The sequence below is a fragment of the Bathycoccus prasinos genome, assembly GCF_002220235.1.
Source record: "Bathycoccus prasinos genomic : Chromosome_2".
Lineage (NCBI taxonomy): Eukaryota > Viridiplantae > Chlorophyta > Mamiellophyceae > Mamiellales > Bathycoccaceae > Bathycoccus > Bathycoccus prasinos.
In genome coordinates, this window is record NC_024007.1 from 230,781 (window position 1) to 243,286 (window position 12,506).

Consider the following 12,506-nt stretch of genomic DNA (forward strand, 5'->3'; position numbering starts at 1 on the left):
AAAACGCTTCCTTTTTGGTGAGTTTAGGTGATGGAGGAGATCAACAAAAAAGTGAGGAAAGCTTTCTGAAAATTTACATATTACAGTATGCGCATTGTTATTACAAAGATCTTCTTCCTCTTCTTCTTCTTCTTGACTTCTTCTTTGCACACGAACGACGACTAGTCCGACGGTGGTGGCGACGGCGGTGGCGGTGGCGGCGACGGCAACGGGGGACTGATCGGCGTCGCCACCGGCGACGGCGGAATCCCGTAGTATTCTTGCCAAGTCAACACGTCGTCTCGGCAAGAACCCATCATTTCCGACGGCATGCACGCGAAGCCGTCTACGACGCTATTCGTGTCTAATCCTCCAGATTTCATCGGGCTATCCACGCACAGAAGGAGAAATGGGAGCACGAATATGAATCCGAGGAGGATAGCGAAGCCGCTTTGGGCGCTTTTGACTTGTTCGGAGGTCAACGACGGTCGTTCTGGACTGTAATAAATCCCCGCGGTAGCCGCGCCGAAGAGGAAGGCGAATAATTGCGTCAGGTTATCGGTAAATGGCGAGTAACCGAATAAGATGACGATGATGAATATCGCGAAACCAAAGCAGTGTATGAAGGATAACTCCTTCGTTTTCCAGTAATCCGCGTAGCACAGCGGAAGGATGGCGGCGATGGAGGATAACCCGCCCGTGGTGACGTGGTCGTTCAAGAAGTACGTGGACGCTAGAATACCCACGAACGGGCCGCAAAATAGCGGTATAGCGATGTACCCACCAATATTTCTCTCGATAGGAGCCGCTATGAATAGGAGGGCGAGTAAGGTGATCACGAACGTCACTACGTTCCCGACCGCGAAGATGGACGTAAACAAGCGCCAAATTTCAGTCTTCTCCGTGACTAACCAACCTAGATTTCCGGCTATGCACGATGATTTGGCCATTTCAAACTTCGACGGCCCCATGAAGGCGTTGCCGTCGGTTGACCACGACGCTGAGTTGCAAAACACAATCTGAACGCCGTACATCATCGAGAGTAACACGGCAAAGAGGAATACCCATCGAACGTGTTGCTGGTTTCGCATGACGGGAAGTAATCTCAGACTCACTCGGTACGCCACGGCGGTTTCGACCGCGTCGCCGTCTCGCCTTATCTCGATCCAGTTTTGGTGCGTTTGCGGGTTTCTGAATCCAAAATTGTTACGTTCGTGGAACGCCGCTTCGTCTCGAGAAGGCGCGACCGGGTAGAACCACGAGTCGCCTCTTCGAATGGGCGGACCAGTCTGTATCGATCGGTACGTCGACGGTAATTCCGGAGGGATCTCCTCGTTATGCATCCAGTAGCTTCCGTTTTGTTGTTGCTGGTTGTTATTATCGCTGCTGCTTCCATTATTGTTGTTGCTGTTCGTGTTACTATCGTTGCTATCATTATTCCGCGACGGGTTCCTTCTCCCGTCGATTGCGTCAAAAACGCGTCGTTGCGTTTGATTTACAAAGTGTTGAGTCCTGGTAATTTCCCTGTTCACGTTCGCGATAAAGGTCGGCACCGCGCTCGACAGGCTCATCATCCGGCGAACAATAGTCGATCTCCTCGACGTAGAGGCACTGGCATTCGAATCGTTAAGAGTATCTCCGCGACGACCGATAACCGGCGGCGCCGTGGGATTCGATTCGATATCTCTCAACTCCGCCGCGCTCACCAGTCGCATCTCGGTCATCCCAACCACCGGCGACCCTTTCAAACCTCTCACGTCTCCAGACTCGTTCAGAATCTCCGGACACGTCCTCCTCGCCCACTCTTGTATGGCGCTTCTCAGAGCGAAATTCGGCGCCATCCTCACGATGGACTCGTTCGCTTCCGCGAGCGGTTGCCCCGTCGCCGGGCACGTCCTTCCGCCTCTCTGGATCCAGTCCTCCACGCTCGCTCGCTCGTACGTTTGCCCGGTTCTCACAACCACCGGATCTTTCAACAACTCTAAACTCACCGGGCAGAAAAACGTAGAGCTCGCCCCTAACGTTCGCGCGTAATCGTCGATCTCGTCCTCGTCCACCGCGGGTTGCGACGACGAAGTTCGTGCCTTCGAGGGTGGTTTTGGCTGTTTAAAATCACTCTTCTTCTTAATCTTCTCGTCGTCGTCGTCGTCGTCTTCTTCGTCGTTTTGCGCGCTGTTTCGATGGTAGCTCGGATACTGCGCTTCCTCCACCGCTCGTCGTAAGACCGAAAAGTCTTCTTCTCTTTCGTCTCCTTCATCTCGTGCCCCGGCGAACGGGTTGTTATTGGTACGAACTCCCCGTCGTTGCCTTTGCATCTCAATCGCAATCTCTTCGTCGTCGGTCGTATCGCGAGATGACATTCTTCTCCGCGTCGCGATGAAAATGCGCGCTGTTGTACAAAATAGAATATGTATGCGGTAGTTTTTGGTTGTCGATGTGTTATGTGTGTTTGTGCGTTTGCGCGAGAGAGAAAGAGCGTTCGTTTTTGTGGTACAGATTAGTCTTGTTTCTGATATTTTTCGCACATTTTCATCAATACGAAGATCTCTTTCTCTTTTGTTGTTACAATAATCTCTTCTCTAGTTTATCACGAAGTTTTCGTGCTTTGCGCGGGGTCTCTATACTTTCTATAAATTCTCTCGATTTCATCGTCGACGTCTTTTCCGAGAGGCGGTTGCGTATACGCTTTCAAATTTTCCTCCAACTGGGGCATGGTCGTCGCGCCGATGATGCTCGAACAGACGAAATCGCGGTCTCGAACGAAACGCAAGGATAAATCGGTCAGCGTTAAGCCGCTTTCCTCGGCTAAGGTTTGGTATTCCGTCAAGCAGTTTTTCAATCGCGGTTCGTTGAATCGAGCCATATATCCGGGGAAGAGCGTGAATCGACTGTTCTTTGGCGGTTCGGATGCTTTTAAATATTTACCGGTTAAGGCGCCGCCGGCTAATGGAGAATACGCTAAGAAGCTGACGTTGTGATTCTTCGGCGAACACGCTTCGTTTAAATCGGTTTCAAACGCGATTCGTTGGAGTAAATTGTACCCGTTTTGTATCGTTTGCATCTTCGGGGACTGTTCTTTCTTATATTTCGCCAACGCTGCAAACTCGCAAACGCCAAACGTCGTTTCATTCGACGTTCCAAAGTATCTCACCTTCCCGCTTTTAATCAGTCTATACATGCATTCAGCTTGTTCTTCGAACGAAACGTCGTCCTCGCGTTCGCTCGTTCTTTCGTAAGGAACGCCTCCGAACAGCGAAACGTATCGATCCGGCCAGTGCAGTTGAAGCACGTCGACGTAATCCGTTTGAAGTCGCTCCAACGAACACTCCACGCTTAATTCCATCTGTTTCGCCGTCAATCTGTTCTCCTCCCCGGGAATTCGCCCTCTCAATTGCATTTCGCTCCTCCCGGCAACTTTCGTCATCAATATAATCTCCTCTCGTTTCACGTCTTTCTCCTTCAACCACGAACCGATGTATTCGTCCGTTTTCCCTTGCGTTTTCGCGTCCGCAGGAACGGCGTACATTTCCGCCGTATCTATGGAGTTCACCCCGAACTCTTTGATTGCATAATTGAGTTGTTCGTGCGCGTCTTTTTCCGTGTTTTGTTTCCCAAAGGTCATCGTGCCGAGCGTGACGTCTGCGATGTGGATGTCCGTGTCCCCTACGCGTTGATTTCTTTCGAATGAAAATGTTGTCTTCGTCGCGCAATATCGCCGTCTCAAAGTCTCCGTTCTTTTCCTCTCAGACGCAGAAACAGAAGAATAACCGATACATTTGAAGCTGCTCCGGGCAGAGAGTGCGGTCGACATGATCACGCGTCTGTGACTCTACGCAGGTAGGTATTCGATATTTATGCGGGGGAAATCCCGAAACGTCTGCTTCATATCTAATGCGCGCGAATCGCGCGCATAAACATAACATGTCCACCACTGCGACGTCTGCCTCCTTCAACAAGCTCGTCCGCGTGGACTGGTCGTTCGTCCTCACCAGCGCCGTTTCCTCGTCAAAGTCTTTCGGTATGAGTAAAGAGGGAGAGGGAGAAGAGGAAGGCGGCGACGGGGATGACATCCGCTCGAGCGTCAACGTAAGATTGGTGTTCGAAAACGAAGAGGACGATGAAGAACAACAACAACAACAGAAGAGGAAACAAAGAGAAATCAAAATGGAACTCACGTTATCGCAGTTTTACGAATTTAAGAGAGATTTAGAAATCGCCAGGAAGAGTTTAAATGATGCGGAGGGAGAGGTATGATGAGAGAGGACTGATGAGAGACAGAGAGAAGCTTTACGACGACTCTGCGCTGCGATACCGCGTCGATGATATCAATGCATTTCCGAGAAAAGAATACACGCAGTATGAAACCACGGTTTAATAACGAGGTGAACGACTTTAACGACGGCGAAAAGTTGAATCGTTGCTCTTTCGCTCGCTACACTCGAAGATGCCAGAAGACGCGAGATAGAATGTGCGTTTCTGTTCAACGCAAAATCGAACGTTCTTCTTTCGACGACGAAGCGACGATGAAAAAGCAGCGGAGAATGAAGAACGACGTAAACGAGGAAGAAGTACGTTAAGAAGGAGTTCGTTAAAATCATGGAGGAAGGATTACGAGGCGCGAAAAACCAACCGTCGCGAGAGGAGGGTAAAGTTCCGAGCGAAAATGGACGTCTCGAAAGAGCGCAAAGATTGCTTGTTCTTAGGATCAACGAACGCGTTTGTACCGCCAAAAGGAACTTGAAGCGAGATGATCGCCAACATCGAGAACACGACAAAATCGGTGTCTGGTGAGAAAGATAAAGAGGCAAAACAGACGAGCAAGAATAAGGAGAGCGCAGAAAAGCGAATTGATAGATTTTCAGAGCTATATGCGTCGTACGCGCGTAAACACATGGAGTATTTGTAAGAAGTTTTCTCTCCTTTTCATCACAAAAGACGGACCTTTTCCTATTATTACGTTTTTACGCTTTACACTGCTCCTGTTGTACTCCTCGAAAGACTTTTTGTAACAGAAGAAGACGAAGACGAAGTCGTAGCAGAAGGAGAGCCTAAAGTCAGAGTCTCTTCTCTGTTCGTTTTCTCTCTAAAAACACCCAAAAGCCTTCTTTGCGTTCGTGAAAAGCGAAGCGCACTTTGGTGTCAAAGCGGCGGCGGCGGCGCTAAGGACATTTTCCAATTTCATCCGAGAGAGAGAGAGAGAGAGAGAGAAAATGTCGGCGGCGGCGGAGAGGAAAACGATATCAACGAACACTAATTCGTCGCTCGTATCCGCACATTTCGCCTTGGACGACCCGATGCGCGTTCTGTACGACAAGCACAGTCGCTCGCAACAACCGGAAAGCAAGAGAGTTATTTCCGCCTTACTGGCGATATGTGCGGTGATTACCGAGAAGAACATGCAGCCGTCTCCGGTGAGCGTGTACGCGGCAACGATGGCGTCGTTGACGAGCGTCGTCGATGATGATGATTCTTCGAATGCTGGTGGCGAATCTGCGGTACACTCGGGCGAAGGCGAGAGGCAAACGGTGCACGCGATGTTGACGATACTGGCGGTCGCGTTGGAACATTGCAGTCCCGCGGCGATTAAGAGTAAACTGATGGAAACTGTCGACGTGTTGGTGAAAGTTGGGAGGGATAACCAGGAGTACTCCGCGGCGCTGAGGGCGGTGATTAAATGTCTCGGGTTCGCGTTGAGAGCGACGGCGACGGCGAAAATCGGGAAGGAAGAGTGGGAGAAGATGTTTGGGAAACAAGGAGGAGGAGGAGGAGGAGAAGGAAAAGAAGGAAACGAGAACAGTAACAGCAACAATCAGTTAGGGAAAGCTTTTTCTGCGCTGTGTCACTTTTGTGTGGACTCGAGGCCGAAAGTGAGAAAATCGGCGCACGAAGCGGTGCAGGAAGTGCTCTCCGCGACGAAAGGCGCCAGAGTCGGAAAGGTAGTTTTTCAAAAGACGTTTGGCGCGTTCGCAGTGCAAAAACTGAAAGCGCCCAGGGATGCGGCGGAGAAAGCGGCAAACATGAAAGGCGCGAAAGGCGCGAAGAAAGAGAAGGATGTCGCGATTGCCACCGCAACGGAGGCTTTACACGTTTTAGGCGCTCTGAAAGGCTCGTTGGCGAGCGTAGAGGAGCCGACGGCTTCGAAGATTGTCGATGCGACGATTGAGATTACGTCGTTGGGTGAACCGTTGCTGGAGACGCATGCGACGGAAACGTTGTTGGCGTTGTCGATGTCTCCGAACCCAGGGTGCGACGCGAAGACATTTATGAAAATTCTCGAACCCGTGGCGAGATTGGCGAGAGAAGCGTCGCATACGCAACCGACAAAATGCGTCACGTTAGCGCGGTTAATCGCAAACATTGCCACCCAAATGTATAGAAAAGATCCCGAGGAAGCGGGAAAAGCGTTACCGTTTACGTTTGAAAGTTTGTTGAAGTTATTAAATGCGCCTCACGAAGGCGTCGCGATTGAGACGTGCGAAGCGATGAAGACGTTGATTCGAGAAACCGTTGATAGCGAAATGGCGAGAGAAGGCGTGAAATACGTCGCGACGTTACGAGTGCAACAAAAAACGAGTAAAAAGAATAGCAGCTTAAAACCGCCTCCGATGATAGGCGTCGCAAAATCGATAGAGTCTGCGTTAGGCATGCGTTACCGAGCGGCTTGGCCTTTTACCATACCGGTCGCCACGCAGTGTTTCCAAAGACTCGGCATTGCCGGCGGAGCTTTATTGAGTGGTTCCTTAGCCGCGCTCGGAGAAATGGGCGCGAATGCCGACGGGTTACGGTGTAAAAGTCAAATAGAAACGTGCATTTCTACCGCGGCGGAATATATCGGCGCCGAAGCGTTGCTCGAACAACTCCCGTTACGATTGGAAGAGTCCATCGATAAATCTTTAGAACGAAGAGGCGACGACGACGACGTCCAAGACGAAGAAGATATGGACATCGACGACGAATCCGATGGTTCTCGACTATGGCTCGTGCCGTTGTTGCGTCGATCTCTTACTGGCGCGAGAATGTCTTTCTTCGGCGAGTTTGTGTTACCAGAAGCGCGTCGATTAGGAGGACGAGCCGCCAAGGCGCAAAGCGAAAACAGACTCTTCGAAGCGCAAAGGTGTCGCGCTGCAGAATTAGCGTTATGGTCACTCTTACCAGGCTTTGCTAATTTTCCCATCGACGCTGGAGAGAGTTTTCCGACGTTTGCGAAAGATTTAGGTCACGCGTTGAGCGCGAGAGATGATTTACGAGCGCCAATTTGTGAATGTTTGAGAAGATTGTGTCGACAAGCACTGGCAGCCACTGGTGGGGACGATAATAACGACGACAACGACGACGACATAAATTCCGATTTGAATGTATCCGATCTCGACACGGAGAAAGAGGATAACGAGAGCGAAGGGGAAGATGGTAAAGAAAAAGTCCCAGCTCATTTTACCGTGCACATCGCCGAGGCGCAGTTGGAAACAATCTCGAAATTTTCTAAGAATTACATGCCAATTCTGTTCAATTTATTCGTGACTTCGGAACCGCACGCGCGAGGAGAGATTTCATCCACCATCGGTGGGTTCGCGAAAATTGCAAGTAAGGAAACCGTAAACACGTTCTTTAAGCAAGTGTTGAAAAAGTTGGTCGAAGCGGCTTCGTCCTCGTTGATTGAGGAGAAGGAGGAGGAGGAGGAAGGAGAAGGTGCTCACAAAAAGAAGAAAAAGAAAACGACCTCAAAATCGTCCTCGAAAGAAGAAGAGGAGGCAAGAGTGTTGAAAAAGTGCAGTTTCATCGATCTCGCGCACGCTTTAGTACCTGGATTAGATATGGACGCGTTAGATGCGGCGTTCAAAATCGCCTCCTCTGCGGCAAACGAGAAAGAAGCGGCGAGTCAAAAGCGAGCGTATAAACTGCTCTCGGCAATTTGCGCGGCAAAAAAAGGCGCCTGGCTGGCAAAGATGAGCAAAGACGTGGAAATGTGCTTGATGGACGCCGGTGACACGTGCGCGACGGCGGCGAGACGACGCCGGTTAGAGGTTATCGGGTTCGTACTGCCGCACTTACAAAGCCACGCCGGAAACGGAAACGACGAAGACGATGAAGATGATAACGACGACGCCATGAAGACTTTACTCGCAGAACTCATCCTCGCGACGAAAGAGCAAAACGCAAAGACGCGTTTGTTGGCGTATCAACTTTTAGTTGACATTCCAAGACGCATGGAAAAGGAAGCGAGCGAACGACAAGGCGCTATCGCGGATGGACAAGTTGGTAACCGCGCCGGCGTCGCCGCGTGGCTCGCGCAAAGCGACGAGGGGGATAAAGGCAAGAAGAAAAAGAACAAAAATAAAAACGGAAGCAAAGACGACATGTCAGACGACGACGATTCAGACGACGACGACGACGACCGCGATGTGATTCTCAGCGACGACGACAATGATGACGAAGATGATAAGGACAACAACGATAACGACAACATGGCGATTGAAAACTTGGAGCCGGTGCCAGATCTTATCGACGAAAGTTCTCTCGCCATTCGAGGATTCTTTCTCACCGTGCTCGCCGGTGTCGTCGGCGCGACGCCACAAATGCAATCTGCCTCAGTCATCGCCTTGGCGCGTTTGCTTTACGAATTCTCCGCGAAACTTGTTGAAATCGTTCCCGAACTTCTCCCGGCGATTTACAAATTGCTCAAAGGTCGCAACAGAGAAGTCGTGAAAGCCTCGTTAGGTTTTATAAAAGTCGTCGCCGTGCGTTTGCCGCAAAACGAGCTCGCTTCGCACTTACCAGAACTCCTTCCAGCTGTTTTGAAATGGTCCTCGGATTCTAAGAACAGGTTCAAATTGAAAACGAAAGTGATTGTCGAACGATGCGCGAAGCGGTGCGGATGGCGCGCGGTGGAAGACGCCATACCGAAAGAGCACTTAGCTTTGGCGTCACACATGAAAAAAGAGGAAACCAAGATAGAAATGAAGAAGAAAAAGGCTCGAGCGGAAGAAACGGCGAGTCGGGCGAGCGGTAAAACCGGTCGCAAAAGTCGCTGGAACGAGGAGGAAATCTTTGGCGACGAAAACGACGACAACAACAACCAACGTTCCGAGTTTGGTGGATTCGGTCCTAAATCCCACCGCGGGAACAGCGGCGGTTCTGAAGGTGCATTTCGCAACGCGCGCGATGCGCACGCTTCGAGAGCGAGCGCTGGCGCCCGGCTCCCCGTCGGTGCTGAATTCGATTTACTCGACGACTCGAAAATGCGCAAACACCTACTCGCGCAAGGCGCGAAAACCGCGCAATACAGACGAAACGAGTTTGGCGATGCCGACGACGACGGCACAAAATACAGAACCGACAGATCCACCGGTAAACTTAAAATCGTCGAAGAAAACGACCGCAAGCGCGCGCGCGACGACGACGAGGAAGATGAAGACGGCGCCACGCGACGCACATTCGGCACTCGCAAATCCGGCAAAACCAAGCGCACGACGAATACCAACAAGTCCACCAAAACGAACAAAACCACCAAAACTTCCGCCACGCACACCGGCGACCGATACAAAGCCAAAGGAGGTGGCGACGTTCGCAGAAAAGGCGAAAAGTTACAACCGTACGCGTACTGGCCTTTGGACGCGAAGCTGCTCAATCGGCGCAACAGCAAACGCGGCCAGGCCAGAGACACGCTTTCCGGCGTCGTCAAATCGAGCAAAGACAACGGGATCTTTCGAGGGAAAAAAGCCAGGAAAATAGAGTAGCGCAGAGAGAGCACTCATCTGGCAGGTGAGAAAACGACTCTGCTTTTGCACAAAAAACACTAAAAGAATTCTTCTTTGTAACATTAACATTAACATTAACATTAACATCAACGCGCGTAAAATCGTACCAAAAGCTCTTGCATTTTCCTCATTAGACGTACGTAAAGAAACAGAGAAGAGAGACCGACAAAAGCAGAAAACGCTCGACGCGAGACGAAAGAAAGAAAGAACACGCATACATGTCGTCCTTTTCTCTGCAGCTTTCTCTTTTTTTTGTCTTCTTCCTGTCGTTCTTCGCTTCGTCGACGTCGTCATCCGCGAACGCCCCGAAACTCTACCGCGGGTACAACTCGAACGCGAATCCTTCTTTACAGTACGAACCTCGATCTGGAATCATCACCAGAGCGCAGAACACGTTCGCCACGACACCTGGCGAAGGGAGGCACCGATTGAACGAAAAGTATGACCCGAACGGCGTGAAAACGCGAGGCGTTTGGGACGAGAAAAGGCAAAGGTTTTCTGCGCGAGACACCACGCCGGGACCGAAGAAGTTTCGAGAGGACGTGGAAAACTTAAAGATTGAGAAGAAACCGAGAGATGTCATCGCGCACCCACACGTGGAGAAGAAGTTTTGGCCCACAACTTTGAAGAATTCCGTGGTCGCGTCGTTCGGGAGGAGCGAGAGTGGGAAGACGAAACCGGTCGGGAAAGGGACGGCGGCGGCGGCGGCGAGAGCGGGCGCAGGGGAAGACGACGACGGAGAAGGAGAAGAGAGAGAGAGGAGAGAAAGGAGCAATAACAGACTGGCCAGGCCGAAAGAACCGGAAAGAGCGGACGATAGAGCGATGTTAGCGGATCACACGTTCTACGCGGCGACGAATCAACAATCGAACGATCGGTTCGCGAAGATGTTGGCGAGAGCGTTGAACGGAACCAAGTACGTTTTACAGTGTCAAAAATCCGAAGCGAAGAAGAGCGAGATTCCGTCCGCGTGGCAGTTGTTGACGGCGACTATGAGCCGAGCGGACGCGCAGACGCTGTTACCGATATCGCCCGGGCAGTTAAAGAAGAGTATTTTTGGTAAGGTGACCAACGCGAGAGGCGACGGGAGTTCCCGATTGTCCAATCGATTGAACGGGTATCCGAAACCGTTGGATTTCACTCGAGGGTGCGCTGTCGTCGGGAATTCTGGGATTTTGTTAAAACCGCTCGGGCATAATAAGAAACCATTAGGGCCGTTTATCGACGCGCACGGGTTTGTCTTGCGCATGAACATTGCCCCTACCGACGGCGAGTTTACCAAATTGGTCGGGAAAAAGACGTCGGTACGATTGATAAACCATAAATGGGCGCGAGAATTCGACGCGTTCGCGGAGAAACATTCGAACATTTTATCGAGCGATATCGCCTCCTCGAGTTCTCGATCGAGACAAAGTAGCAACGATGCGGCGTACGCGGTTCGAACGCGAGACGTGGAAGTGGCGAAAAAATTCGCCAAAATTGTCGGCGAGAAAAGAGCGCGCGTGTTCAACGCTCGATTCGTCGACATTTCGCGCATCGCGTTGGCGCAAATCCGCGCGTGTAAAGAAATGCGCGACACCGGGAAGATAAAAGTCCACGACACGGCTCCAGCACCTTCGGCCGGTTTCGCTGCCGTCATGGCTTTATCCAAAATCTGCCCTCGATTACGCCTCTTCGGTTTCGACGCCGCTAAAAAATCGAAAGGAAAATCCACCGCCGGTATCGATTACCCGTACCAATATTTCGAAGAATTCGACGCGCAAGGCGTCCTCAACGTCGGCTCTGCCGCGCACGATTTCGATATCGAAGCCGAAGCCTTGACTGGTTTAGAGAGAGAGAGTAACACGAGAATCCAAATCTGCGGCGCGAAAGGCGGGAATACCTGCGACGAGCTCGTTTAATGAAGCGTCGTTCACAAAAGCAGCGCGCGTTCATGCGATTGATGTTTTAGAGTGGTTCATTTGTAGAAGAAGTTGTGTATAATAGAAGCGTTAGAATTTAGAACACGCGTTGCACAAACAACTCGTTAGTAAGAAATGCGCAAAAGCGCGTACGCGCGCACCAACGTTAGTCCGTTTTCCTCCAAAATCGATTATGGTAATGATGCTCAAAGCGTCGAGAATGACTACGACAAAGAGTCGCACCAATTCTTCAATCATCCATCCAACATTTCGGGGAACGCAAATTCGTTTCTGCACGGCATCGGAGACCCGTCGATCCGGTTCGCCACGAAAGAAGAAAAAGTCCGATTCGATCGAAACACTCGACGCGCTCGAAGAGCTTTAGTTGTCTGCGCGCTGTTTTTATTCCTCTTGGCGTTCAGCCGACCGATATACGGGCCGTACATAGACAGATTTGGGGAAGATGGGGATGCGACTTTAATTGAGGTGGTGAAGGACCACTTGACGAAACGCGCCGAGCGCCACGGATTGAAGAACGTGGGAGGAGGACGCGCGTCGTCGAAACGCAACGCGAACAACAGACACAACAACAATAACAACAACGGGAATACTAAAGAGGAGAGCACGTTTCACGCGAGATATAGAAGAATAGAGGAAGAAAGAAGGGCGTTGCTGGAAGAACATAAAGACGGGGTGGAGGACGAGATGGATACCGTGCGAAGGTTGGAGGTTTTGGAGGAGAGAGCGAAGAATTTGCTGCGCGAACACGGGAAGAAGCACGGGAGGAAGCGTACTCACGAGAGCAATAGCAAAGGGATGAGTGGTGGTGGTGGTGGTGCCGAGTAGATGTAGAGTTAATGTTGTTAGGCTT

At 51.0% G+C, this 12,506-nt stretch overlaps 6 protein-coding genes across 6 annotated transcripts; 4 read left to right on the top strand and 2 right to left on the bottom strand.

Moving 5' to 3' along the window:
- Window positions 1-161: 161 nt before the first annotated feature.
- Bathy02g01320 (predicted protein) lies at window positions 162-2,339 on the bottom strand (the record flags this gene model as incomplete). Its single annotated transcript, XM_007514782.1, has 1 exon — window positions 162-2,339. The coding sequence occupies one exon, from the start codon at window positions 2,337-2,339 to the stop codon at window positions 162-164; it is 2,178 nt and encodes a 725-aa protein (XP_007514844.1).
- Window positions 2,340-2,566: 227 nt separating this feature from the next.
- On the bottom strand, window positions 2,567-3,790 carry Bathy02g01330 (aldo/keto reductase; the record flags this gene model as incomplete). Its single annotated transcript, XM_007514452.1, has 1 exon — window positions 2,567-3,790. One exon carries the CDS (start codon window positions 3,788-3,790, stop codon window positions 2,567-2,569), a length of 1,224 nt encoding a protein of 407 aa, XP_007514514.1.
- Window positions 3,791-3,900: 110 nt separating this feature from the next.
- Bathy02g01340 (unknown protein) lies at window positions 3,901-4,233 on the top strand (the record flags this gene model as incomplete). Its single annotated transcript, XM_007515024.1, has 1 exon — window positions 3,901-4,233. The coding sequence occupies one exon, from the start codon at window positions 3,901-3,903 to the stop codon at window positions 4,231-4,233; it is 333 nt and encodes a 110-aa protein (XP_007515086.1).
- Window positions 4,234-5,189: 956 nt separating this feature from the next.
- Bathy02g01350 (predicted protein) lies at window positions 5,190-9,713 on the top strand (the record flags this gene model as incomplete). The annotated part of the gene is made up of 1 exon (XM_007514718.1): window positions 5,190-9,713. The coding sequence occupies one exon, from the start codon at window positions 5,190-5,192 to the stop codon at window positions 9,711-9,713; it is 4,524 nt and encodes a 1,507-aa protein (XP_007514780.1).
- A 239-nt stretch (window positions 9,714-9,952) lies between these two features.
- On the top strand, window positions 9,953-11,635 carry Bathy02g01360 (unknown protein; the record flags this gene model as incomplete). Its single annotated transcript, XM_007514731.1, has 1 exon — window positions 9,953-11,635. One exon carries the CDS (start codon window positions 9,953-9,955, stop codon window positions 11,633-11,635), a length of 1,683 nt encoding a protein of 560 aa, XP_007514793.1.
- A 135-nt stretch (window positions 11,636-11,770) lies between these two features.
- On the top strand, window positions 11,771-12,481 carry Bathy02g01370 (unknown protein; the record flags this gene model as incomplete). Its single annotated transcript, XM_007514432.1, has 1 exon — window positions 11,771-12,481. The coding sequence occupies one exon, from the start codon at window positions 11,771-11,773 to the stop codon at window positions 12,479-12,481; it is 711 nt and encodes a 236-aa protein (XP_007514494.1).
- Between the last annotated feature and the right edge of the window lie 25 nt (window positions 12,482-12,506).